This window comes from Phaseolus vulgaris, chromosome 11, assembly GCF_051622355.1.
Source record: "Phaseolus vulgaris cultivar YP4 chromosome 11, ASM5162235v1, whole genome shotgun sequence".
NCBI classification, from domain to species: Eukaryota; Viridiplantae; Streptophyta; class Magnoliopsida; order Fabales; family Fabaceae; genus Phaseolus; species Phaseolus vulgaris.
The window spans coordinates 35614072-35639237 of record NC_143508.1 but is presented as its reverse complement, the minus strand read 5'-3'; the positions used below and the strand labels follow the sequence as shown (position 1 = coordinate 35639237).

Genomic DNA, 25166 nt, shown 5'->3' with positions numbered 1-25166 from the left:
AAGCTATCAAGAAAGCTGCTCTAGTTGTGGTGTTCACAGCTCGACGACTACGACATTATTTTCAAAGCTTCACTGTGGTTGTAGTGATCGACCTGCCCATCCGCAAGGTCCTCCAAAAGCCTGATATTTTAGTTCGGATGGTCCATTGGGTGGTTGAGTTGTCTGAGTTCGACATTTAGTATGAACCACGAAGGCCAATTAAAGGCCAAGTATACGCAGACTTTATGGTAGAGCTTTCATCCAAGGAATCCCAGCCCGATCCTAACAATTTCCAATGGGTCCTTTCGGTTGATGGGTCCTCCAACTAACGAGGGAGCGGAGCTGGAGTCATAATGGGCTCTTAATCGAACAAGCCCTCAAGTTTGCATTCAAGGAGAGCAACAATCAAGCTGAGTATGAGGGCTTGATAGGAGGAATGTTGCTGGCAAAGGAATTGGGAGCTCAACGCTTGTTGGTGAAAAATGACTCACTGCTCGTAACCGGGCAAGTCATAGGCGAGTATCAAGCCAAGGACCCGTAGCTAGCCTCATACCTCGGGTATGTGAGGTTCTTAAGAGGGGCTTTCTCTGCGTTCGATCTTGTTCATGTTCCTAGAGAACAAAACTCTCAAGAAGACCTGGTCGGACGTGCTCGGGTCCTCAACCCAAGCACTTAAGCGTAGTAAGCTCGGTTGGATAGGTTATGTGCGAAATACCCAACTCGTCTTGGGGCAAGTATAGACCCAATTACACATTACGAGGTAGGCCCATATGTTCGTTAGTCTATAGGAAAAAGATAATTAAAGTAAAAATAACAGAAGGAGTAGCTTAATTAGTAAAAATGTTTATATCTTTTAAATTCAAATAAAAGTTGTTAGGAATGATGTGGCATTGCACCCGAAAATAAAGGTGCACGTTAACAAAATATTCTTATGGTTGAAATTATATTCTTGTTGAGATTATATTCTTATTGTTGAAGGTTGATGAAAATCGTTGAAAGAATGTTTATAAAAGGGGTTTTAGACCCCGAATAACGGTAAGCTTTTTTGAACCCTAGACTGATACGAATTTATAGTTTGAATGCTCTTAGTGACTTGATCGTCGGAGTGTGATCAACAGGTGAAGTCCCTTTCGTTACAAAGCGTCATCAGCTCGGTTCAACACCCTAGCAAAGTCGCTTCAGCTTAGAGCTCGTTTCCAAGTCCCACCAAGATCGCCATGCGAGAACAAAATTCATGAATAAAAAAATTTAAAAAACTAAAATCTTAATTTAGCCTAAATTTTTCAGAGGATGATGATAATACTTAATTTTAAAATAAAATATTTTACCCTTTTGTTGCAATTTATTATTAGACGACGACTAAAATATAATTTGTGGTCTCTTATTTTTTTTATTAAAATGTATTTGCTTATTTATCTTTAAAAAAAATATAGCCTTTTATCTGTCAAATTTGGATCACTATTGTTATTGTGAAATAATGATCAATTTTTTTTATGGTGACACGATTTGTAATCATTCGTTCAACTTATTAAAGATGTAAAATGTGTTCCATGATTACTTACATAAAAAACATGAAACCTGATTAATTTTAAGGTAATAAGAATGATGAAAATAAAGTGATAAAATCAGTAACAAAACAAAGGAAAATCAATCTTGTTTTCTAATTGTAAATCAAACTCATTGTTTATATAATTCTTTTTATCATATTTACAGTTCTTTTGTGTTTGAAATAACTTGAAATCGATAGTTTCCTTATCAACCAAGCGCATCTGGTGTAGTGGTATCATAGTACCCTCCCACGGTACTGACCGGGGTTCGATTCCCCGGATGCGCAATTTTTTTTAATTTTATTTTTAAAACTAATTCCAATTTTGTTTTTGAGCAATTCTGCTTATAATTAATTATGTTTTTATGATAATTGTCCTCATTTAGTCAATTTGTTAATTATTTAAATTAATCCCATCACCTTAAAATTCTATTTAATTAACATTAAAGAAGACTAAAACTAAGTAAAAGCATCATAATAAAAATGTTGGAGAGTACCTTGTGACTATTTAACTAGGTGAAATCCATCATACAAGTATATAATAACCAAGAAACATGTGGAATGAAACATTTGCTATGCAGCAATGGCTTCTTGTAGAGGTTACAAAATCAACTATGGTCTTCAAATTTCTTTAGATAATATTTTTTTTTGTTTGATTTGTGATGTGTGATATATTGGATCCAATTGACTATTTAATTTTGTTTTTACCTAAGTCTATTATAATTTTATGACGAAAAATAGACAATAATAATACAAATGAAATAAATAGGTTAGATAGTTTTCATAATACAGGTCTTCCGAAATGTAATTATCAGAAATTATGTTTAAATCTAATTTAATTTCAAAAAATCAGATATGTATTTGTCAGAAAATGTATTTAAAACAATTTAATTTCACAAACTTAGTTTGTAAAATAATTAATATTTTTCTCTACTTATATGTTTTTATTAGTAATAAAAATATAATAATAATGAGCATATATTTATTCGTATTCAATAACTTTAATCATAAATTATTGGACTATAATATAATAGTAAATAAATCTATTGTTTTAATTCAGATTCATATAATTGAATTTATTCAGGCCTTAACTATTTTTTGTGTTAATTTTTTGTTTTTTAGATTAGTTTGAAGGAAGTGTCTATCTTTACAAATGTGTCAAATATGCAAATGTTCAAGTTGTTTCTTTGAATCAAAATAGAAAACAAAATCTGAGGAGAAGAATATAAAAATAAAATCTACAATATCTCAGAAACAGAATTGTAAGCAAATATTCTGCAAAATACAAGAATTCAGGAAAGTTGAAACCAAAATATTTTACCAAGATCCTTGGAGAAGAAAAACCTATAAAAGACAAATCTCAAAGAGAAAAGGGAGCTTCATAGCGTTTTCTTACTTTCTTTTATTTTTTGTAATTCTTTTGTTTTGCCTCCGCATGGATGACTAAACCTTTTTGATTGATTCCTTTGTAATTTCCCATTGAGTTTTTGAGGTTTTGATCAATAAAAGTTTCATTTTTTAATTCTCTATAGCAGTTGTTTTAATATTCTAATCTCCTCGAAAACTGGTTTTTGTAAGAGGTTGTACATGAACACATTGTTGAATCAAGTGTGTTCAAGCTTTGAAAGAATCCAAATCCTAGCATTTGATGGAAGGCTGGAGTTGCTTGAAGTTGCTGCTGTGTTTTAGAGTAGGATATGGGGTAGTTTATCTTTGTAATCCACTCTTTGTTGAATCTGAAGCTTAAGTGTTTTCAAATCTTTTAAGTTTAAAGTGTTTTTCAAACTAAGTGAAAAACAACCTATTGTTTTATCGAAACAACCGATTGTTTTATACTTAGGTGTTTTTGAAAGAGTTTAAAAACTATTTTGGATGGTTGACTTGTTGTCAAACCAAAGCAACTGATTGATTCGCTCTTTCAATTGATTGTTTGTTTGAAAACTCTAACATAATCATTTTTGGTAGCTGAGTGAGCTTTAATTGATTTCATAACCGAATACGCTCCTACTTTAAATGCTTTGACCAAGATTTGAATAATATAAATAGTTTGTTAATTTTTTATAACAAACAACTTGAAAGAAAAACATATTTGAGTTTTCAATGAGCTTTCAAACATTTAAGTTTTTCACTTTGAGCTTTGGTTATTCAAGAGAGAAGTGGAATAGGATTACTCTGTATTGATTCCAGTTGATTATGTAACAGTGTAATTTGTTCTAGATATTGTGTACATTCAGGTGTTGTAAAGCCAAGAAGGGTTGTGTGCTCTTGAGGTTGTCAAGATCAACATTCTTGGTATGTGTGTGCTGAGTCAAAGCAAGTGTGTTTCTTGAGGGGATCAAGGTCACTTCTTTGGTGGTGTGTGTATGTAATCTGGTTTTGATTACCTAGTGGATTCCCCAGTGGTTTCTGGGAAACTGGATGTAGCTCTTGGTTTAAGAGTGAACCAATATAAACTGTTTGTGCATCTCTCTCTTCCTTAAACTCTTTAATTTCAGTTGTTGTTATTTTTACTGGTATAAACAATCAATTGTTTCTGCGAAACAACTGATTGTTTTTCTGGTGCTTTACTGTTTTGTGCTTTGTTCTTGGCTAACTGAATTCCTAATATGGTTTTTAGCAAAGAATTTCATTCTATCTTAAAAATTTGGCGAAAACCCTCTTTAAACCATTCACCCCCCTCTAGTTTAAAGTCATACATTCTAACACACATGATTGAGAGTCTTCCTTATTTTAAACTTTGGTTTCTTAATTAGTTCACATCTTTCAAATTAATTTCTTGGGCGCATGATTCAACAGAGGAGATAAGCATTCTCATGAAGTATACACAATGAACAAAGTAGAAACTGATTAAACTAGTTGACGCATGTTTTACTAGTGAGTTTCAGTTGAATCAGATTAACGCATGTTCAATCTGATTTAGCTCTGTTGGAAGATTAAGAAAGGATTAATCTTTAGAAAACTTGTGAAGAATTTAATGGTAGACGAACTTGGGGATCAACTGTTTGTTTGTTTGCTGCTTTAATCTCTTTTATATTTTTTGCACAACTATCTCAACTCTCTTTTTTAAATAAAAGCTTTCATGTTAGGCATCACTATGCAACGTGACATCTCAGCTAGGTTGACACTGATAAGTGTCTAATTTCAGTAATATTTCATATTAAAATATAGGCACTTATGAGGATTTATTGCTAATTTACATATAAAATAATCCCTAATTTATGAATTTATACCTTTTTACATTTTTTATGATCTTTATTTGAATAAGAGTATTTTATTCCCAAATTTGGTGTTAATTGCAGATTTCTAAGGAAGATTGGAGATTTGGATTAAAGATGAATGATTTGAGCTAAAAAGATAAAGATAGAAGGTCCCAGAATGGAAAAAGATGCAAAGAAAGATTGAGCCTTTTTTATGTTTTATCATTTAGCCCATTAGCGCGACATAGGAAACAACCTAACCCTAGAGATAAATAGAGGGCTAGAGGCTCAACCTTAGTGTGCCAGATTGAGAGGAAAACACCATAGAGTGAATTGTAACCCAATTGGGAGAATGGAAGGTGATAGAAGTATGCGTGACTAATTCTACCATTTGGGATTGGGAGTAATCTGCTCAAACTCTTATGTATTGAGGTGATATTTTATATATTAATATTCAGTTCTTGATTGATTATTGGTATTGTTGTTTTACTTTTAATTTTCCGTGACAAATTGAGAATCTTAAATCTGACCGGGAGGTATTTTTAGGGATCGGACCTAAACAACAATACTTAACATATTTGAGTGCTAGGAATAGACTTGAAATGTTAATTGCTATTAAACGTCTGAGCTTCGTTCTAAGTTGTTCTTATAATTATGCGAGGGATCGATAGTTAGGGGACATTCTTAAGGATTTTATATGCGAGGAATCGATATAGATGATTTTTATACGGGCATCAATTTCAATCAAAGAACTTAATATTGACATACTAATCAAAATACATGAGAGTGAGAGAGATGAAACCTAATCCCTATTTTTCCAATTGAAACAACTAATTCTTTGTTTCTTTTCTTATTGATCATTGCCAACACAACCACTTTCAATACACTTTTAATTGTTTTGTTCTATATTTAACGATTATTGTACTTGATAATTCACTGTTCCTTGTGGGATCGATATCCGTCCTTAGGGACAATTATTACTTCTGACAAAGCGGTGCACTTGCCGTAAAAAGTCATCAAGTTTTTGGCGCCGTTGCCGGGGACAGGTTTTGATTTGTTGAGTATAATTTCCTAAATATTGTGAATATTTTAATTGTTTTGATTTGTTTTAATTTTTTTTTTTTTTTACAGATTCTTTTTTATTTTATTTTATTTTATTTTAGTTTGCTGATTTGCTGTTATTATTTTAATTCTTATTTTGATTTTAGTTATTTCTATTCATTTTCAGATTTAGTTTGATTTTTGTTTTGATTTTATTTTATTTTAGTTTTTTTAGGTTTAGTTACGTAGTTTTATTTAGGTTTAGGTAGTTTTTATTTATTTGTTTTAATTATTTATCTATTACTAGTTTTAGCTTTTATTTTTACGTTAGTTTGCGTAGTATCTTTAAAATAAGTTAGTTAGTTGTTTACGTTTTGTTTTATCTGTTTTATTCTATTTTGTTTTTATTTCTAGTATTTAGTTTATTCTGTTTTTATTTCTTGATTTTAGTTATTTTTCGTCTTCATTGTTTTCTTCTATTCTATTTTAGTTTTTATTTTATTTATATATTTTTATTTCTATTTTTGTTATATTTTATTTTTATTTTTATTTTTTTCTGAATATCTTTGTTTTATTTTCTTAGTGTCATTTTAGTGTTTTATTTTATGTTTTAATTTATAGTTTAGGAAGTTATTTTATTTTAGTTAGCAATTTAAATTTCTGTTTATTTTTTAAAAATAAAAAATTAAAAAAAAATTAAAAAAAAAATTAAAATTAAAATATACTCTCTTTTTTTTTTCTTCTTTCCCACTAATATTTTAGGAAGCAAAATGGCAGAAGAACAAGCCAAGAAGACACTTGGAGATTATATCATATACCAAGGACCACGACATTATTCTAGTATCGCAATACCTGCTACCGCTAAGGCCTTGGAAATAAATCTCAATTTTCTTACTCTTATCAGTGCCCATCAATTCACAGCAATGGAGCATGAAGATCCATATTCACATTTGAATACATTTTATGAATTGGTGGGAGTAATGGGCTTTGAATCAGATGATGTTGATAATGTTTGTATGCGCTTGTTTCCTTTTTCATTGGCAGGAAAAGCTAAGGATTGGCTTAGTTCACTTCCAAATCAGAGCCTCACGAGCTAGAAGGATGTAGAAGAAAAATTTCTGCAAAGATTTTTTCCAATCTCTCGCTACATTAAAGCTAAGTCTGAAATCTCTATGTTCAGACAAGGAGCAGAGGAGTCTTTTTGTGAGACATGGAAAAGATTTAAGATGATATTGAGAAAATGCCCAAATCATGGGTTTGAAGACATTGCTCAACTGAGCATATTCATTAATGGTCTCAAATTTGATATGAAGATGCTCTTAGATGCCGCAGCTGGTGGCACAATGATGACTCTTGATGCCGAACAAGCAATGAGGATTATTAATGGATTGGCATCAACAGATTCTCAAGACCAGTATGATGGACGAAGTACTCGGAAGAAAGGATGGATTGAAAATACATTATTGGCTCAAAATCAAATTTTGACACAACAGGTTGAGCAGTTAACCACACAAATGGCGAAATTGCCTCAACAATTACATGTTATTCAAAGGCAGAATCAAGAATTAAGGTGCAAACTATGTGGAGGTGAGCATTCCAGTGAGCAATGTGCTTACCATAATATTTCTTTTGAAGAAAAATCGTTTTACATGGAAGATCAAGGAAAGCAAGGAACTTTTCAACAACTCCAACTATTAGATCATGTGTCCCAAGAGAGAATGAGCAAAATGGAAGATTCTACAAAAAAATTTACACACACCATGTTGGTTGTGCAGAAGAACGTTGAGAATTTTGAGACACAAATTAAGCAACTTACACAAGATTTGAGGGAACTCAGGGAGAAATGTAAGTCAATCACTACAAGAAGTGGAGTAGTTGTAGGAAAGGGGATTGGTGATAATCTACAAAGTAAGGAAAGAGACATAGAGAGTGAAGAAAGAAAAATTGATAGGGAAGAAAAAAAAGAAGAGGAAGAAAAAAACAAGAGTGAAGAGGGAGAAGTGAAAGAAAAAAATGAGAGGGTACAGGAAGAAAAGAAAAAAAAGGAAAAAGAGAATGAAAAAAAAAGTGTTCCAATTGTAGATTTACCTTATCCACATGCTCCCTCCAGAAAGAATATAGAAGGACCGTTTATCAGATTCTGTGAAATTCTAAAACAACTAGAGATAAGTATTCCGTTCACTGAAGCTTTGGAACAAATGCCTACTTATGCCAAATTTATGAAGGATTTGTTGACCAAGAAGAGAAGATTAAAAGAACAAGGAATTGTGGAGCTAGAAGCAGGATGTAGTGCCATTATTCAAAAATCATTGCCACAAAAATCTAAAGATCCTGGGAGTTTTACTTTGCCAGTCACAATAGGAAATTTTACAGTGGCCAAAGCATTACTAGATCTTGGGGCAAGCATAAATCTGATGCCACTATCTATGTTGAAGAAAATCGGGGATGTTGAAATTCTGCCTACAAGGATGACACTGCAATTAGCTGACAAATCAATAAAATATCCACATGGGATAGTAGAGGATCTTTTGGTGAAGGTAGACAAATTTTACTTCCCAGTTGATTTTGTGATCATGGACATAGAGGAAGATGTTGAAGTACCTCTTATTCTTGGACGCCCATTTATGAAGACTGCAAAAATTATGATTGATGTGGATGAAGGAAAGTTGAAGGTTCGAGTGCAGGATGAAGAAGTTAGCTTTGATGTATTTGAAGCAATGAAACATCCGATTGATCAGAATGATTGTTTTAGGATGGATGCATTGGATGAACTGTATTTGGAAAATCACAGAGAAATATTTATAGATGATTCATTGATGAAAGCAGTCTTAAATGATAATGAAAATTGTGAGGACTGTGGGGAGAAGGAAGTCAAGGAATGTTTGTTAGAGCTGGGAAAGACAAAAGAAGTTCAACAAAGGATTTTTGATGAATTAGAACTGAACAAAGCCAACACCCCTCAGAAAATAGAGTTGAAACAGTTGCCAACTCATTTGAAATATGTTTTTCTTGAAGAAAATGGGGAGAAGCCAGTTATCATAAGCAACCATTTATCCAAAGAGGAACAACAAAAGTTGATAAAAGTGTTGATGGCAAATAAAGAAGCTATAGGATGGACATTTGCTGACTTGAAAGGTATAAGCCCAGCATATTGCATGCATAAAATTCACATGGAGCAAGATTTCAAACCTGTGGCTCAACCACCAAGGTTGTTAGAAAGGAGGTACAAAAGCTTTTAGAAGCAGGAATGATTTATCCCATTTCAGACAGTGCGTGGGTTAGTCCGGTACAGGTGGTACCTAAGAAAGGAGGTATGACAGTTATTTATAACGAAAAAAATGAATTAATTCCTACAAGAACTGTTACAGGATGGAGGATGTGCATTGATTATAGGAAACTGAATCAAGCTACGCGGAAAGATCATTATCCATTACCTTTTATGGATCAAATATTAGAAAGATTGGCAGGTAAAGAATATTATTGTTTTTTGGATGGTTATTCAGGATATAATCAAATTGTGGTTAATCCAGAAGATCAAGAGAAGACAGCATTTACTTGCCCATTTGGCGTTTTTGCTTATCGAAAAATGCCATTTGGTTTATGTAATGCGCCAGCAACTTTCCAAAGGTGTATGTTTGCTATTTTCGCAGATATGATTGAGAAATGCATTGAAGTTTTTATGGATGACTTTTCTCTGTTTGGATCTTCTTTTGATGATTGTTTAGCTAATCTTGATCTCGTACTGAAGCGATGTGTGGAGACAAATCTTGTGCTAAATTGGGAGAAATGTCATTTCATGGTCACTGAAGGAATTGTCTTAGGCCATAAAATTTCTCATAAAGGGCTGGAGGTAGATAAAGCAAAAGTTGAAGTCATTGAGAAGTTACCTCCACCAGTCAACATCAAAGGAATCAGAAGTTTTCTAGGGCATGCTGGATTTTACAGAAGATTTATTAAAGATATCTCCAAGATTTCAAAGCCCCTATGCAACCTTCTCAATAAGGATACTCCTTTTAAATTTGATGATAATTGTTTAACTGCTTTTAATATCTTGAAAGAAAAACTCATTTTTGCACCTATCATAACTGTTCCTGATTGGAAACTTAATTTTGAGATAATGTGTGATGCTAGTGATTATGCAATAGGAGCAGTTTTAGGACAAAGGAAAGAAAGAATTTTTCAAGTAATACACTATGCAAGTAAAGTTTTGAATGAAACTCAAAGTAATTACACCACAACAGAAAAAGAACTACTAGCTATAGTGTATGCACTTGAGAAATTTCGATTTTATTTGATAGGTTCTAAAGTCATTTTTTTCACTGATCATGCTGCAATAAAATATTTATTGAATAAAGCAGATTCTAAGCCAAGACTTATATGATGGATACTTTTGTTGCAGGAATTTGATTTGGAGATCAAAGATAAGAAAGGATGTGAGAACAATGTAGCAGATCATTTATCAAGACTAGCAAATGATGACGTAACCACATTAGAGCCGGAGGTTCTTGCTGAATTTCCAGATGAGAAGCTACTGATAATCAAAAAGAGGCCATGGTTTGCAGACATGGCCAATTTTAAAGCTACTGGAACAATCTCGGAGAATTTGGACTGGCATCAAAAAAGAAAATTTTTTAAGGATGCCAATCATTATGTGTGGGATGATCCTCATTTGTTTAAAATGGGTGCAGATAATTTGCTGAGAAGATGTGTTTCTTCAGATGAAGCCAATAAAATTATATGGCAATGCCATAATTCAGCATATGGAGGACATTTTAATGGGGAAAAGACAACTGCAAAAATTCTTCAATCAGGTTTTTTCTGGCCTTCGTTGTTTAAAGATACACATGCATTAGTACAAAGATGTGATAGGTGTCAAAGGACAGGAAGCATTTCTAGAAGACATGAGATGCCATTACAAAATATTCAAGAAATTGAAGTCTTTGATTGTTGGGGCATTGATTTTATAGGGCCTTTGCCATCTTCTTTTTCAAATGAATATATACTAGTGGCAGTTGAGTATGTTTCTAGATGGGTGGAAGCAATTCCAGCACAACATGCAGATTCCAAGACAGTCATCAAATTTCTTAAAAGGAATATTTTTTGCAAATTTGGCACTCCAAGAGTATTGATAAGTGACGGTGGGTCTCATTTTTGTAATATCCAATTGAAGAAAGTATTAGAGCATTATGGGATTAGTCATAAAGTAGCATCAGCCTACCACCCACAGACAAATGGGCAAGCAGAAGTTTCTAACAGAGAAATCAAGAAAATATTAGAGAAAACAGTGGTTGCATCAAGGAAAGATTGGTCAATCAAACTTGATGAAGCTCTGTGGGCGTATAGAACGGCATTTAAAACTCCTACTGGCCTTTCCCCATTTCAGCTGATTTATGGGAAAGCTTGTCATCTTCCGGTGGAATTAGAGCATAAAGCATATTGGGCATTAAAAACACTAAATTTAGATGCTAAAGCGGCTGGGGAAAAGAGAAAACTGCAAATCCATGAACTTGAAGAGATGAGGTTAAACGCATATAGTTCCTCAAAGCTTTATAAGGAACGCACAAAGAAATATCATGACAAGAAGATTGTGGAAAGAAATTTTTACCTTGGGCAATCTGTGCTTTTATTCAACTCTAGATTAAAACTTTTTCCTGGAAAGTTAAAATCTAAATGGTCAGGTCCTTATGTTGTGAAAGAGGTAAAGCCGTATGGAGCAATAGAGTTAGAAGAACCAAAATCACACAGAAGTTGGGTTGTAAATGGTCAGAGGGTAAAGCCTTACTTGGGTAATGAACAGGAAACACTCACTATGGTAATCCTTTTAGATGACCCATAAAGACATAGGCGTCAAGCTATATGACGTTAAAAGAGCACTTACTGGGAGGCAACCCAGTCCACATTTTAGTTTTATGTTGTTTTATTACCTTTGCTGATTTTATATATATATATATATATATAAAAGTAAATAATAATAATAATAAAAAAAAAATCCTGTATGCCTCCTAATCATTTTGCAGGTTATGTATTTTGACCTGAGGACAGGTTCTATTAGTCAAGGGGGCAGATCCAGCAAATGAAGCAAGACTATAGATAAAATTTTTAACAAAAAGCTGGATGACTTTTTAAGAAGAGAGGATTGAGAAAAAATATGGTTCTATCTCTCTAATTCTCTTTTCTTTTCAATTATTTAAATTTTATTTTCTGTTTAGTTTTTATTTATTTTATTTTATTTTTCGGTTATTTTGTTTTTTTTATTTGTTTATTTTTTTAGTTTGTTTTAATTGCTTATTTTGTGTTTTGAATAAATTTGTTGTTTTTGTTAGTTTGTTAGTTTTAGGTTTTGAATTATCTTTCTTGAATAAATTTTCAGTTTTAATTTGTTTGCTTTCTAGTTTATTTTTCTCAAATAAAAAAGAACTAGAATATTAATTTCGAATTGTGGAAAAAAGAATTTGTGTTTAGATATTAAACAGTGAGATGAATTAGACACAGGTTAGAAAAGAAAATATGATTGAATCCCTATTCAAATGTAGTTAAAATTATGATACATGAAAATTTAACAGGATGATTGATTAGGACAAATAATGACAAGACAAAAGGGAATGAGACCATTTAAACCAAGTGAGCGTGTGAACCTTAAACAATTTTGAGAGTTTTACTAATGAATTGACAGTTGTGGTTGCTTAATTTTTATTTTTGTTGCATCATAAAAGATCATGAAGATGATTGAGGCATTTGTTTGTGTTAATTAGGAGCCAGGGCCAAAAAGCCAACCTTTATATTAGAATTCCAATTTTTTTATATCCCCTTTGGGCTAAGAAATTTGTTGTTAATATTGCACCTTAACCTTTATTGATATAATTTTCTACCCTTTAGCATGTCTAAGGAAGGAGAACATAGATGCAATACATATAGAAAAGGGAATGGTTGGTTCTGATTTTGAAAGTTCAAAAAGTTGAAAAGAGGAAGAATCTTTTCCTATTATTGAAAAAAAAAACAGAAACAGAAGAAGAAAAAGAAATAAAAAAAAAAGAAAGATAGAAAAAAATTTCATGAAAAGAAAGAAAATGAGGAAAAAGGTGACATTGGAAGAAAGTGGTAATTAGATAACATATATGTTCTCTATAATTGAATTGTAGGTATGTTCTTCTTCTTTAAGATGTGCATTTTGTTATCTAAGAAAAACCAATATTTTTTGGAAGCCCAGCCTCATTACAACCCTGTAAAAGACCTTAAGATTCATGTTTCTAATATGTTTGTGATTTGAAGATGAAATGAAAAGCAACTGTGATTTGTTATGATTCAGTGAAAATAGAGAGAAACACTTACCCGTGAGCATATGAGAAGATATTCCTTGATGAATTTTCATTTATTTGTTTTGATTTTATCCTGGAAATTGATTGTGTCTATAATTTTTTATATTTGAAATTGGAAGCATCATAAGTTTCTAATTTGATTTGTTGTTTAGTGAATTAAGCTGTTTGATATTTAAATTCAAATATATTCATTTACTTTGCTTGAGGACAAGCAAGATTTTAAGTTGGGGAGAGTGATAAGTGTCTAATTTCAGTAATATTTCATATTAAAATATAGGCACTTATGAGGATTTATTGCTAATTTACATATAAAATAATCCCTAATTTATGAATTTATACCTTTTTACATTTTTTATGATCTTTATTTGAATAAAAGTATTTTATTCCCAAATTTGGTGTTAATTGCAGATTTCTAAGGAAGATTGGAGATTTGGATTAAAGATGAATGATTTGAGCTAAAAAGATAAAGATAGAAGGTCCCAGAATGGAAAAAGATGCAAAGAAAGATTGAGCCTTTTTTATGTTTTATCATTTAGCCCATTAGCGCGACATAGGAAACAATCTAACCCTAGAAAACTAGGATAAATAGAGGGCTAGAGGCTCAACCTTAGTGTGCCAGATTGAGAGGAAAACACCATAGAGTGAATTGTAACCCAATTGGGAGAATGGAAGGTGATAGAAGTATGCGTGGCTAATTCTACCCTTTGGGATTGGGAGTAATCTGCTCAAACTCTTATGTATTGAGGTGATATTTTATATATTAATATTCAGTTCCTGATTGATTATTGGTATTATTGTTTTACTTTTAATTTTCCGTGACAAATTGAGAATCTTAAATCTGACCGGGAGGTATTTTTAGGGTTCGGACCTAAACAACAATACTTAATATATTTGAGTGCTAGGAATAGACTTGAAATGTTAATTGCTATTAAACGTCTGAGCTTCGTTCTAAGTTGTTCTTATAATTATGCGAGGGATCGATAGTTAGGGGACATTCTTAAGGATTTTATATGCGAGGAATCGATATAGATGATTTTTATACTGGCATCAATTTCAATCAAAGAACTTAATATTGACATGCTAATCAAAATACATGAGAGTGAGAGAGATGAAACCTAATCCCTATTTTTCCAATTGAAACAACTAATTCTTTGTCTGTTTTCTTATTGATCATTGCCAACACAACCACTTTCAATACACTTTTAATTGTTTTGTTCTATATTTAGCGATTATTGTACTTAATAATTCACTGTTCCTTGTGGGATCGATATCCGTCCTTAGGGACAATTATTACTTCTGACAAAGCGGTGCACTTGCCGTAAAAAGTCATCAGACACCTCAAGTAACAACAATCATCTACCATCACATGAAAAAGTATTATTAAAAGAGAAAAAAGAAAGAAAATACACACAAAAGAATATGGGGGAACTAGACCAAAACCCATATGTTAAAAAAATGATACATAGGTAGATTATACTTATTTATAAAGAATTCTAAGAAATAATTAGATGGAAGCCTATTATACCAATGAAATGATTCTCTATGAATAAAAACTAAATTAGCCAACTTATCAGCACATGCATTCCCTTCACGAAAAATATGAGTAACCCTAAACCTAATTTTCCCGTAGTAATTAAGACAAGTATTCCATCGATTACGAAGCATCCACGGAACATTAGTCCTAACAGTAAACGCAACACAAACCAAGGCATAATCACATTCAAGCCATACATTATTAAGTCTCGTCTTTTGAGTTTCCTCCAAAACATGTATAACTCCATAAACTCTACAACCATAGTAGTCTGAACTTCAAGAAACACAGAGAAAGAACCAATAAACTCTCCCATACTCCCACGAAAAATACCTCCACAAGTAGTAAGACTAGGATATCCCCTAGCAGTCTCATTAGTGTTAATTTTAACCCATCCTAGAGAAGGAAACTTCCAACTAACAGGAAGAGAACGATGAAATTTACCAATACAAGTATTAATACCAAAAAACAATTGAGTATGTAGGGATAATACGGACCTCGAATACTGCTTTCGAGCCGATGAAGAGGTCCCTCCGCTGGAGAAACCGCCAGCTATAGTGTTGAGATCCCCAAGCACCGGAGTTTCATGATCGTGCTCTTCTAGCTGACCATTGCCCTTTCGATTGACGTCTAAGCCTCGGAGATACTTCCCCAAAAAACCTTCCTTGACTAACTTGGTGAGCTTAAACTTTAGGGTTAGGCACCTCTTTATGTCATGGCCACGGGCTTGATGAAATTCACACCACGCTTCCCTTTTTGCCCCCAATATCCGATCAGTCTTTTGCGGAAATTGAAGCCTTTTCACCACGTTTTCTTTATTCAAGAGTGATTTCAACGTCATGTCGAACTTGGGCTCATCTTGCTCATATCTGTTGGAGAGTTCTTTTACTGAACTGCTTTTAGCCACGTATGGGACATACTTCCACTCTGGCCATCTCTCAGGCGATGGTTCGTAAATGGCCCGAAAATGCTATGAGAACAACCTCAAATGTCGGCGCGGGATGTATGCAATCAAAACTTGTACAAGGGACCTAGAACGGAAGCTAATTACGAAAGACGCCCCGAACCGATGGGAGATATAAAAGTAATCTAGATAAACGGAAAGACTTTCAAAGTGGGAGTCACTTTGCACGAAGAAATAAAAGACAAATTGAAAGAAGTTTTGCAGAAGAATTTGGGTGCTTTCGCATGGTCAGCAGCCGATATGCCCGGCATCAACCCCGACTTCCTGTGTCATCACCTTAACCTTGAAATCGGTGCAAAGCCAGTTACACAATAACGTCGTAGACACAATGAAGAGAAACAACAAGCCATTAAAGAGGAGACCCGGAAACTGTTGAAGGCCGACCACATAAGGAAAATTTAATACCCCGAGTGGTTGGCAAATGTGGTGATGGTGAAAAATTTGAGCAGAAAGTGGAGGATGTGTGTGGATTTCACCGACCTTAATAACTCCTGTTTGAAAGACTGGTACCCATTGTCGAGTATTGATTCCCTGGTAGATAGTGCATTGAGGTGCAGACTGTTAAGCTTTATGGATGCTTTTTCAGGGTACAATCGGATCAGCATGCACCCGAGGGACGAGAAGAAAACTACGTTTATGACAGACACCGATAATTATTGTTATAAAGTCATGATGTTCCGGTTAAAGAATGTAGAAGCTACATACTAGCAACTTATGGACAGGATACTGAATCCCATGTTGGGATGAAATGTACAAGCTTACGTGGACGACATGGTGGTGACCTTAGAACAACCCGAGATTCACCTCGGCGATCTGGAAGAGCTATTTGAGACAATTGGGAAACACAAGTTGAAGTTAAATCCCGAAAAGTGTGTCTTTGGAGTATGGCAATAAAATTCCTGGGTTTCTTGTTAACTGAAAGAGGCATTGAAGCCAACCCGACAAGTGCGCAACAATAATTAACATGAGGAGCCCGACCAACATGAAAGAGGTACAACGACGGATTGGAAGGATTGTGACCTTATCATGTTTCCTTTCGGTCAGTGGCAAACGAGGGTACCCATTTTCCAGTGCCTCCAGAAAAATAGCAAGTTCGCCTGGACCACCGAGTGTGAAAATCCTTCTCCAAGCTCAAGGAATACTTGCTAACCCCCTAGTGTTAAGAAAACCTTCAGGAAAGACGTCGCTCCGGCTATACTTCTCCATCACAGACCAAGCTATAACCTCGATACTAGTCTAAGATGACGGAAAAGGTTAGCAACCCATATACTTCGTTAGCAAGGGTGTTGTACGGGATTGAGTTGAGATATCAAAGCATAGAAAAGGCCTCCTTAGTTGTTGTCTTCACTGCACGACGATTACAACATTGCTTTCAAAGCTTCACTATCATAGTCATGATCGATCTCCCCATCAAGCAAGTACTTCAAAAGTCGGACGTGGCAGGGCGCATGGTCAAGTGGGCTATGAATTATCGGAGTTCGATATTTCCTATGAAACACGTGGACCATTGAAAGGACAAGTCTTTGCGGATTCTCTCCCCGGGTCGTTCCCTCTAGTAGTGTAAATTATCTGATCTTCAGCATAGAGTACTTCACAAAGTGGATTGAAGCGGAACTTGTCGCAGTCATATCAGCCCAAAAGGTTCGTAGTTTTGTTTGGAAGAACATGGTGTGCCATTTCAGCACTCCCAAGCAAATCATATCAGATAATGGGACCCAGTTCGCCAGCAGGAAATTGAAGGAGTTATACGTCAAATTAGGAATCAAACAAATCTTTACGTCCGTTGAAAATCCATAAACCAATGGACAAGCTGAGTCGGCTAATAGAGTGTTGCTATGCGGGTTAAAAAAGACTAGAGAAGGCTAAAGGAGGGTGGCTCGACGAAATTTCAAGAATCTTATGGTCATATCACACCACCTCTCAATCAACGACAGGAGAAACTCTTTTTAGTCTTGTATATGGAACGAACGCAATGATTCTAGTGGAGATACTGGAGAAATCACATAGCGTACTCAATTTCTTGGCCAAAGAGTTCAATGAAGAAAAATAGGTAAACTTGGATTTGTTAGACAAAATCTGAGACAATGCGCAAATAAACTCTTAGGCACTAAAAAGGAGAGTAGAGAAAAGCTACAAGTCTAAGGTCAACCCCCGACATTTCAAAGTAGCCGACTTGGTCTTAAGAAAGGCCCCTCCCTAAGTGGACGGGCTCGTACCGAATAGTACAAGCACTTGGCAATGAAGTATACCGACTAGAGACTTTGGATGGAGGACCCTAAACCCTAAACCAATTCCTCGAACATGAAACGCAACATGCCTTAAATTCTATTTCGGTTGAATTATGTTTTTTCTTGCTTGACACTTGTTTTTGTTTGTGTGTAGTTTACTAGTTTAGTAGTATGTTGTGTACGGACCAATTTTCAGTTTGCTTTGAGGAATAAACAGGTAGGTGATACTCTTTTTTCCCTGAATAGGAGTTTTTAACGAGGTCGCACTCCTTTTCTTTTAAAGCTGTTTTTGGTGATTCAATGTTTCTACGATTTCGACAAGTAAAAACCATTCGTCGGACTCCATGATCGGAATGAACTGGAATGAACTGGTGATTCAACGTTTCAACGGTTTTGACAAGTAAAAACCATTCGTCGAACCCCATGATCAGACCAAACTGGTGATTCGATGTTTCAACTAAACACTCGTCACCCAAGTTTACTGTGAATGAAGTTGCTCAGGTATGTACATTCATGATTGATTCAAAGGGTAGAAGGGAAAGTTTTTTAAAATGCTCTAATCAAGTTAGTCATTCGGTGAATACGCTCCTACGAACAAAAACATTCGTTGTTTCATTTTTACTACGAATAAGATATATTCATGATTGATTCGCGGAGGCAAGAGGAAAGGTTTTTTCACATTCAGAAGATGTCTTCAAATCACTTACGACCTCGTAGAGAACAATCATAGATGGATAGCTATAAAGAAATAGTTTAGTCAGGACATACACGAAACATATAGTGTTTTTCAGAAAAGATAAATATAAATCAAAGACCTTAGGAAAAGCAGCATAAGCAATTCTCAAAATGTTCATGTTAATTTTCCATCCACCATAGTCTTACACGAGTCTATCAAAGATAAATTTGTGGTAGGGTGGACGATAGCCACCTACTCTAAAGCTGCTTCGAAACCGGCTATAAACGAGTTGGCCACATCATCTTTCAAGAGCTCGATGTTACTCTCTTGTTGACTTAGTTTCTTTCTACTCTCTTTGTTTTCTTCCTTCATATGGTGTACTCGAGTTTCAATTCCGAATTCTCCAGGCTTAGTTGCTCCACCTCGGAACGGAGGCGATCCATTTCGACAACTTTCGCCTACAATCGTTCGACTTCCTTCTGAAGGTCGGCCAACTGGCGAAGTCTTCTTTCTTCTTCTAGTGCGTCTTCCTTAGCCTTGACGTTAGCCAAGCACACCAAAGCAGTGGCTCGGCCAAGCAAGCTTTCGACATCCTTGCAAAGAAAACTCACCTTTGAATTTTTTAACCTCGAGACATCTTCCTCTAATAGGTATTGAGTCTTATTGTAGGTCGACATATCGAAACCCGCATCCCAGAAACTAGCTTTCCCCTTCTCACGATCAGCAACACTCGGCTGAGCGACCTCGATAATTTCCACCTCGGGACCCTGACCGTTTGAGCATGAATGTTGAGAGAGGACCAGGACAACCCCAAGATTGGCGGGGTTAACCACTAAGGCGACTTTAGCAGCGTGCATGCGTTTCACCCGGTCGGTTAACTCAGCCTTCATGAAAGAGGACAACATTTTATCTACAAGAAAAAGAAGAACTGTTAAAACAATACGCAAGGAAGAAGTGTAATAAAATTTTGTGGAAGGTTTAAAATATACCGATGTAAGATTTTAGCATTTGGGGGTGGGTATTCCCGCTTCAAGATGGTGGAGGTGTTGAAAATAACTTGTATATTTTCCAAAAACTCACAAAACCTCGCTCCATCGGATCGAGTTGGTTAAGATGGTGAGCACTTTGAAAATGGGATTTGTGAGACCAATATAAGGAATCCAAGATAGTTGGACTTTTAGGTGAAGGTCGGAGATTTACAAAGTGTTCTTTGAGATTCTTGTACGAAGATTGAAATAAGGAAAGCAAACTTCTTCTCCCACAACTATTGAGGGAAGACCACGACTTTTTGTTGGAGCTTTTGAATTTGAAAAAACAGAAAAAGATGTTTAAAGTCAGAAATATTCCAACTGGAAGCAAAGAATGACAAAAGCTCGGATAAAAGTCCAATTGTTCGGGTGCAGTTAGGCCGAAGAGATGTTTAGCTCGGTTAAATCTCTTTCTCAAAAATAGTTAAAGGAAGGAAAAGACGTAACTTTATAAACACGGTATCGTAAAACAAGCAGAACGGTCCGGAAGAGTCACAAGACTCATCCTTACAAATTGGCTCATCGGGCCCACAAGCGATGACCCTAACCAAATTCTCGTCAATTTTACTTAGACAACACGACTTACGGAGGTTCCTAATCTTCTCATGAGAAATATAAATAGAGGTGTCCTCAAGCAAATCTTTCTCTGCCTAGGGATAGGCATCAGCATAATCCATATTCAAAGAAAGAACAAGCAAGCTAAAACAAGCTACCTAGGAAAGAAATTTATTCAGTGAAAACAGGCATAGAAAAACAATAGAACCACCATTGTTAAACAGGGATATATAAAGGCGACAACGGTGAGAACGTACCTAAGAAATGGTGGCTAGAAAGGGATTCATGGTGGATAAAAGAGTGAAACGGTACCTAAAACCCAGAGTGGCGCAAGCGAGGCAATGAAAGTGTGAGTGAGAGGGAAGTGAGGCAACATAAGTGTGAGTGAAAGGAAAATAATGAAGTTTGATAAAACTTCGAAGGGAAGTCGAAACGATCAAATCAGAAGTCATCAAGTGATCGACACGTGTGAAGCACTGAGAACACAAACGAGCGGTCCTAAGCAAAATAAATGTTTTTTCGGAAGGATTATGCCCCATTTGAGAAGCAGAAACGATTTTTCGAATGAACCAACCCTCGCGGGACATGTCTGCCAAAGCATTTATTGCTTGGTGACTTGGGAACCTGAGTTGTATAAGAAAAGATCATGCTGGGAGCATGCAACTCGTCTTGATACAGGTCAACCCGTCAGACGTGCAATAGCCTCTTTGCCTAGCTCGACTCGACTAGAGGCTAGGGGACTGTGTGATGTCCGGGTAGGTTAAACCAGTCAGTCAGCTGATTGAACTGTAAGTTAGGGGAAAAAGACAGTTAAAGAGAACATTTAATCTAACGTGTCATGCTAATGTGTCCGAGCAAAACGGTACATCCCCCTCTTCCCCGACAAAAAGGGGCATTAGGGGTGAGACTAATCGTGGAATAGAGGAGAATAAGACAGGCAAAAGATAAGGGGACGTGGGGGTAAGACGAGAATAGGTCGCCAAAGCAAGAGGATAAAAAGAAAAGGAGGAGGACTGAGATGGATAACTTTTTCCTAAGGTGAAGAGAGAGAAAAAGTAAGGTAAGGAGAGTAAAGAGAGAAAGTAAGTATTCGACAGGTTTCCAATTCGTAGCCTGAACAAAACAATTATAAACATTGATTTAATGATTTTACTATTGGATTCGTTAGGAGATGACTTGGAGTCATCTAACCACTTCTATGTTTTTATCTATCTAGTGTTAAACAAGTATCCGCTAGAATTATTTTATTTTGACAGCAAAAATGACAACTATCAAATAAAAAGGAATATTAGGGTTAATTCAACTATGTATAAAAAAATTTAGCATTCTACAATGTATTGTGAATGGTAATACTCCTATTTATCTTGAGAAACTGCCAAGCAAAACTGCCAAGAAAGATGTATATGAGAAAAAAAAAACCGAATATGTGGATGGAAGAGGTAGAAAAGAATCACTACGAAAAGTTGCTACGAGGACAAGATAAAACTTAACAACACTTAAATACAAGAGAAGGGATTCGATGATAGTGCAAGTTTCAAAATCCAATCAATAGAATTGTTCAAGCCCCAAATTTAAACTTCTCTCTTCATCTAGTCAATAGTAAGGAAGGCCAAATTACATAGCAAAAATTTGTGATAAAAGAAAAAGAAAACAACATTGTCCTAAATCATAACACAATCTGTACACATAGCCTAACAAACACCAATGTAATTGGAATGTGATAACAGCATGCATCACAAATAAAACTAAAATAAAAAATCATATATCTTCCGGCAGTTGAAAACTTTGTGAACCAAAAATCTGGTGAGAGCTGTTCTGAACAAAGACAGCCAAACCACATTTGCTGCTGTTGAATCCTTGCCACAAGGGAAAATTAACTGTTCCAGATACTGTTTTCTTGGCAGAGATGTCTTTGACAGTGCAGAGTTTTTCGAGTTTTCTGACAACATAGTCGTTGGATAGAACACGTCCTTTGTTCTCCCCTCTTGGACAGTCAGTGACCAAACCACTTTCATATAATGCTACCATGACATTGGCGCCACTGCTATCCACCTTAGTCCTCAATGCTCCTGTTAGAGACACTTGCAATGAATCTGGTGCAGGCTTGGTGAAAGTTGCCTGATAGAAAGACAGTTTTGCTTCAAAACAATGAAAACAGATAAACAAAACTTCTTGCATACATATACATGCATGCACACAAATAATATTTTTGAGAAAAAAGACCATGCAATGATAGTGTAAAATAGTTTTACACCACAAGTGCATGACCATAAACTATAACTTTTCATAATTGACAATCAGACATGACTTTTACTTGACTGGTTGGCATGTGTGACATCCCTCATCACTCAATGCCATGGCTAGAAAAAAACAAATGTGTGCATCTTAGAGGCTAGAATTTCACATTGTTGTTGCTGAGTGATTTTTAGTTGCGTGTGAAATAGTTAGTGACTCTGATAGTTTCAAAGGATGCCTTTGATCCAACACCTACTAAATATGAAGGTGATGAAAAGAACATGATAACATCTTAATTTGCGTTAGGTGAGCAAGTGACCTCCCACTTGGCGTTAGGTGGGATGATGGTATTGAAAAGAACATGACAACTTCGGTTTTGGATCTATCTTGAAGAGTTTTGTAGTTTACCTTTTTGTCAGAAGTGATGTTGTGGCTTTTAAGATATGTTCATTTCTCATTTTCCTTGGAAAATATGTTCCTTTTTTTAAGAAAAAAATGCAAAATTTAATATCAGTTTAATAACTTCTGGTACCTAATTGCATAGATTTGGTGTGTGCATCCAGAGTGGATTTAACGGAATTGAAATTGGCAGAATTGAGGTTTAACAAATAAATGTGTTTGGAACTGATATTTTGAAGTGAAAATAAGATATAATTAGGGGTTGTATACATTAAATCAATTACTTACAACAACAAAAAAATCTAAATGTTTTTTTGCCTGTAATAATGGTCTCACCAAAACAAAAACTAGATAAAGGTGTAAAGCATAGACACCTACATTAGAAAAACAATTGATTGTCCCAAATATATAACAGTTTTTTTCCCTTCCTTAGCTTCAGTTAAAAAATATTCAATTATGAGTAATCACATTCTTCCAAAAATATTTTTTTTAGATTTTAACACACTGACTGAGAGACAATTAGTTAATACAAATTTGGTCATAAATACTCCAAACTTTTTAATTACTCGTGTCTACTGATTTATGGATTAGTTACTCTCAATATATGACAGGTATTGCTGAAATTAAAACTTACAAAACTTAGCTAAGTTCATTAGGTGTTTTGAAGACATTTTCCAACCAAAGACATCATTTTTACTTCAATAATTCACGTAACAAAAGATACGCGAATGTGTAAAACTACAATTAATGAAACAAATATTAAAAAAAAACACTTGAGAATAACGCCTTTAAAATTTTATTCTTTACAAAATCTACGAATCACATTACATTAAGATTAAATAATCACTCAAAGTAATTTTAACATAAAAAGGATTAATATATTGAAATTATCTCAAATATTAAAATCAACTTCTCTTTATCAGAAGACAATTTTTTTGATAAAAGATAAATATATAAACAAATTTAAAGAATTTGGAAAGATTTCTCCAAAAACCTTGTATGATAAAAACTTCATTGTAAAGGTTCATGAATAAATTGATTTTCAATTTTTTCTAAGTTATTTTTTCTTCTCTTATAAGTAGTTATAAATAAGTTTCTCCTAGTCTTAACAGGAAAGAGTTACTTTTTATTTTAACTTCATATATTCTTTTCCAATAAATCAAAACCAAATCTTAGAATTCAGTATGCATAATATAAAAAGACAAATCAAATTGAATCATATTTTTCTTAAAACTCCCTACATAATTCTATATACAAAATTTTACATTCATATGACATTGTAAATAAAAATCATATGTGTGTATATATATATATATATCAGAGAATCTTATTATAGATTTCAACCTATCTTTATTCCACAAATAAGCTTTTAAAATGAAAATTGTTTGAATCAATTTACTTTACAAAGTTAAATAAAGTTTTGTAAGAAATAGAAATGGAAGAAAACAAAATTTTTGTGGATTTGACAGAAGGAGGAAATGAAGCAAACACCAGAAAGGCAAGCAAACGCAAAATGATAATTGAAAACAAAAAATATCTAACCCGGAAGGTAGGAGCAGGGAATCTAGGAGCATTGGTGATGGTTTCAATAAGGGCATTCTCGTCATTTCCAACACATTGGGACTTGCCCTGGATCACAACCTGGGGAGTGAAGATGGTGTCAAGCCCAAGGGCCTCAACATAGGCCTTCTGGCGAACGGTCCACTGGCTCGACCCAAAGGGGTCCTTCCAGCCCACGTAGTCCCAATAGTCCACGTGGAAGGTCAGCACCACCACCGGCACCTCCAGCTCGAAGTCCCCCCTTCCTAGCCGCGACAGCACCAGTTCCGCCTCCGGCGACGTCGCGCACCCCTGCGACGAGAACATCTCCACCACCACTGCCCCCTGGCCCCCGCCGCCGCGACTCGATTCCGAACCGAAGTCCGCCGTGGTGACTCGGCGCTCCGCGATGGCTTCGCCGCCGCGGGAGCCCTTGCCGCCGAAGCAGGCCCAGAGACGCGGCGCCATCGCGTGGTAATCAGCGGTGGCGTGGCAAAGGAGGGGATTGGTTGAATAAGGAGGGAAGTGTTGCGGAGAAAAAGGAAGCAATGAAGAGAGAGAGCGAAAGAGAGAATGGAGAGAGAAAGTGTGGCGTGGTGTTAATAAGGAAAGTTGCAGGTGACAGGTGGAGATGGAAGGTGGAGAACCAAAGGTGGCTAAGAACATGGCTCGCTAACAATTAAAAATACTGTAATAAAATTTATAAATTTATCATAATAATACAAAAACTGTTAAACCTTATTTCTATAAATGAGAGAAATATAACAATATAAAATTATCTATAGTATACTCAGAATTAAAAAAATTGTTTATATTTCTTTATTAAAATAAATTATTAGTACTTTGTAAAATTTAATAATAAAAATTCGGTTAAGAACATTTAAATTTATTAAGAAATTGAAACTTAACTAAACTTTTATATAATATTGTAA

The 25166-nt window shown here is 34.9% G+C and overlaps 2 protein-coding genes, 1 non-coding gene and 1 pseudogene across 3 annotated transcripts; 2 read left to right on the top strand and 2 right to left on the bottom strand.

Moving 5' to 3' along the window:
• The first annotated feature begins 1742 nt into the window (after positions 1–1742).
• On the top strand, positions 1743–1813 carry TRNAG-CCC (transfer RNA glycine (anticodon CCC)). The gene has a single exon. It is a non-coding gene; the product is annotated as a tRNA-Gly (tRNA).
• A 4720-nt stretch (positions 1814–6533) lies between these two features.
• LOC150023219 (uncharacterized) lies at positions 6534–11599 on the top strand. The gene is made up of 3 exons (XM_090297765.1): positions 6534–6773; positions 7077–8633; positions 11147–11599. The coding sequence occupies exons 1-3, from the start codon at positions 6534–6536 to the stop codon at positions 11597–11599; spliced, it is 2250 nt and encodes a 749-aa protein (XP_090153891.1).
• On the bottom strand, positions 6916–7021 carry LOC137833770 (small nucleolar RNA R71; annotated as a pseudogene).
• Positions 11600–21581: 9982 nt separating the features above from the next.
• On the bottom strand, positions 21582–24890 carry LOC137828063 (uncharacterized). The gene is made up of 2 exons (XM_068634485.2): positions 24238–24890; positions 21582–22179 (listed from the first exon to the last, which is right to left on the bottom strand). The coding sequence occupies exons 1-2, from the start codon at positions 24700–24702 to the stop codon at positions 21820–21822; spliced, it is 825 nt and encodes a 274-aa protein (XP_068490586.1). The 5' UTR covers positions 24703–24890; the 3' UTR covers positions 21582–21819.
• Positions 24891–25166: the final 276 nt, after the last annotated feature.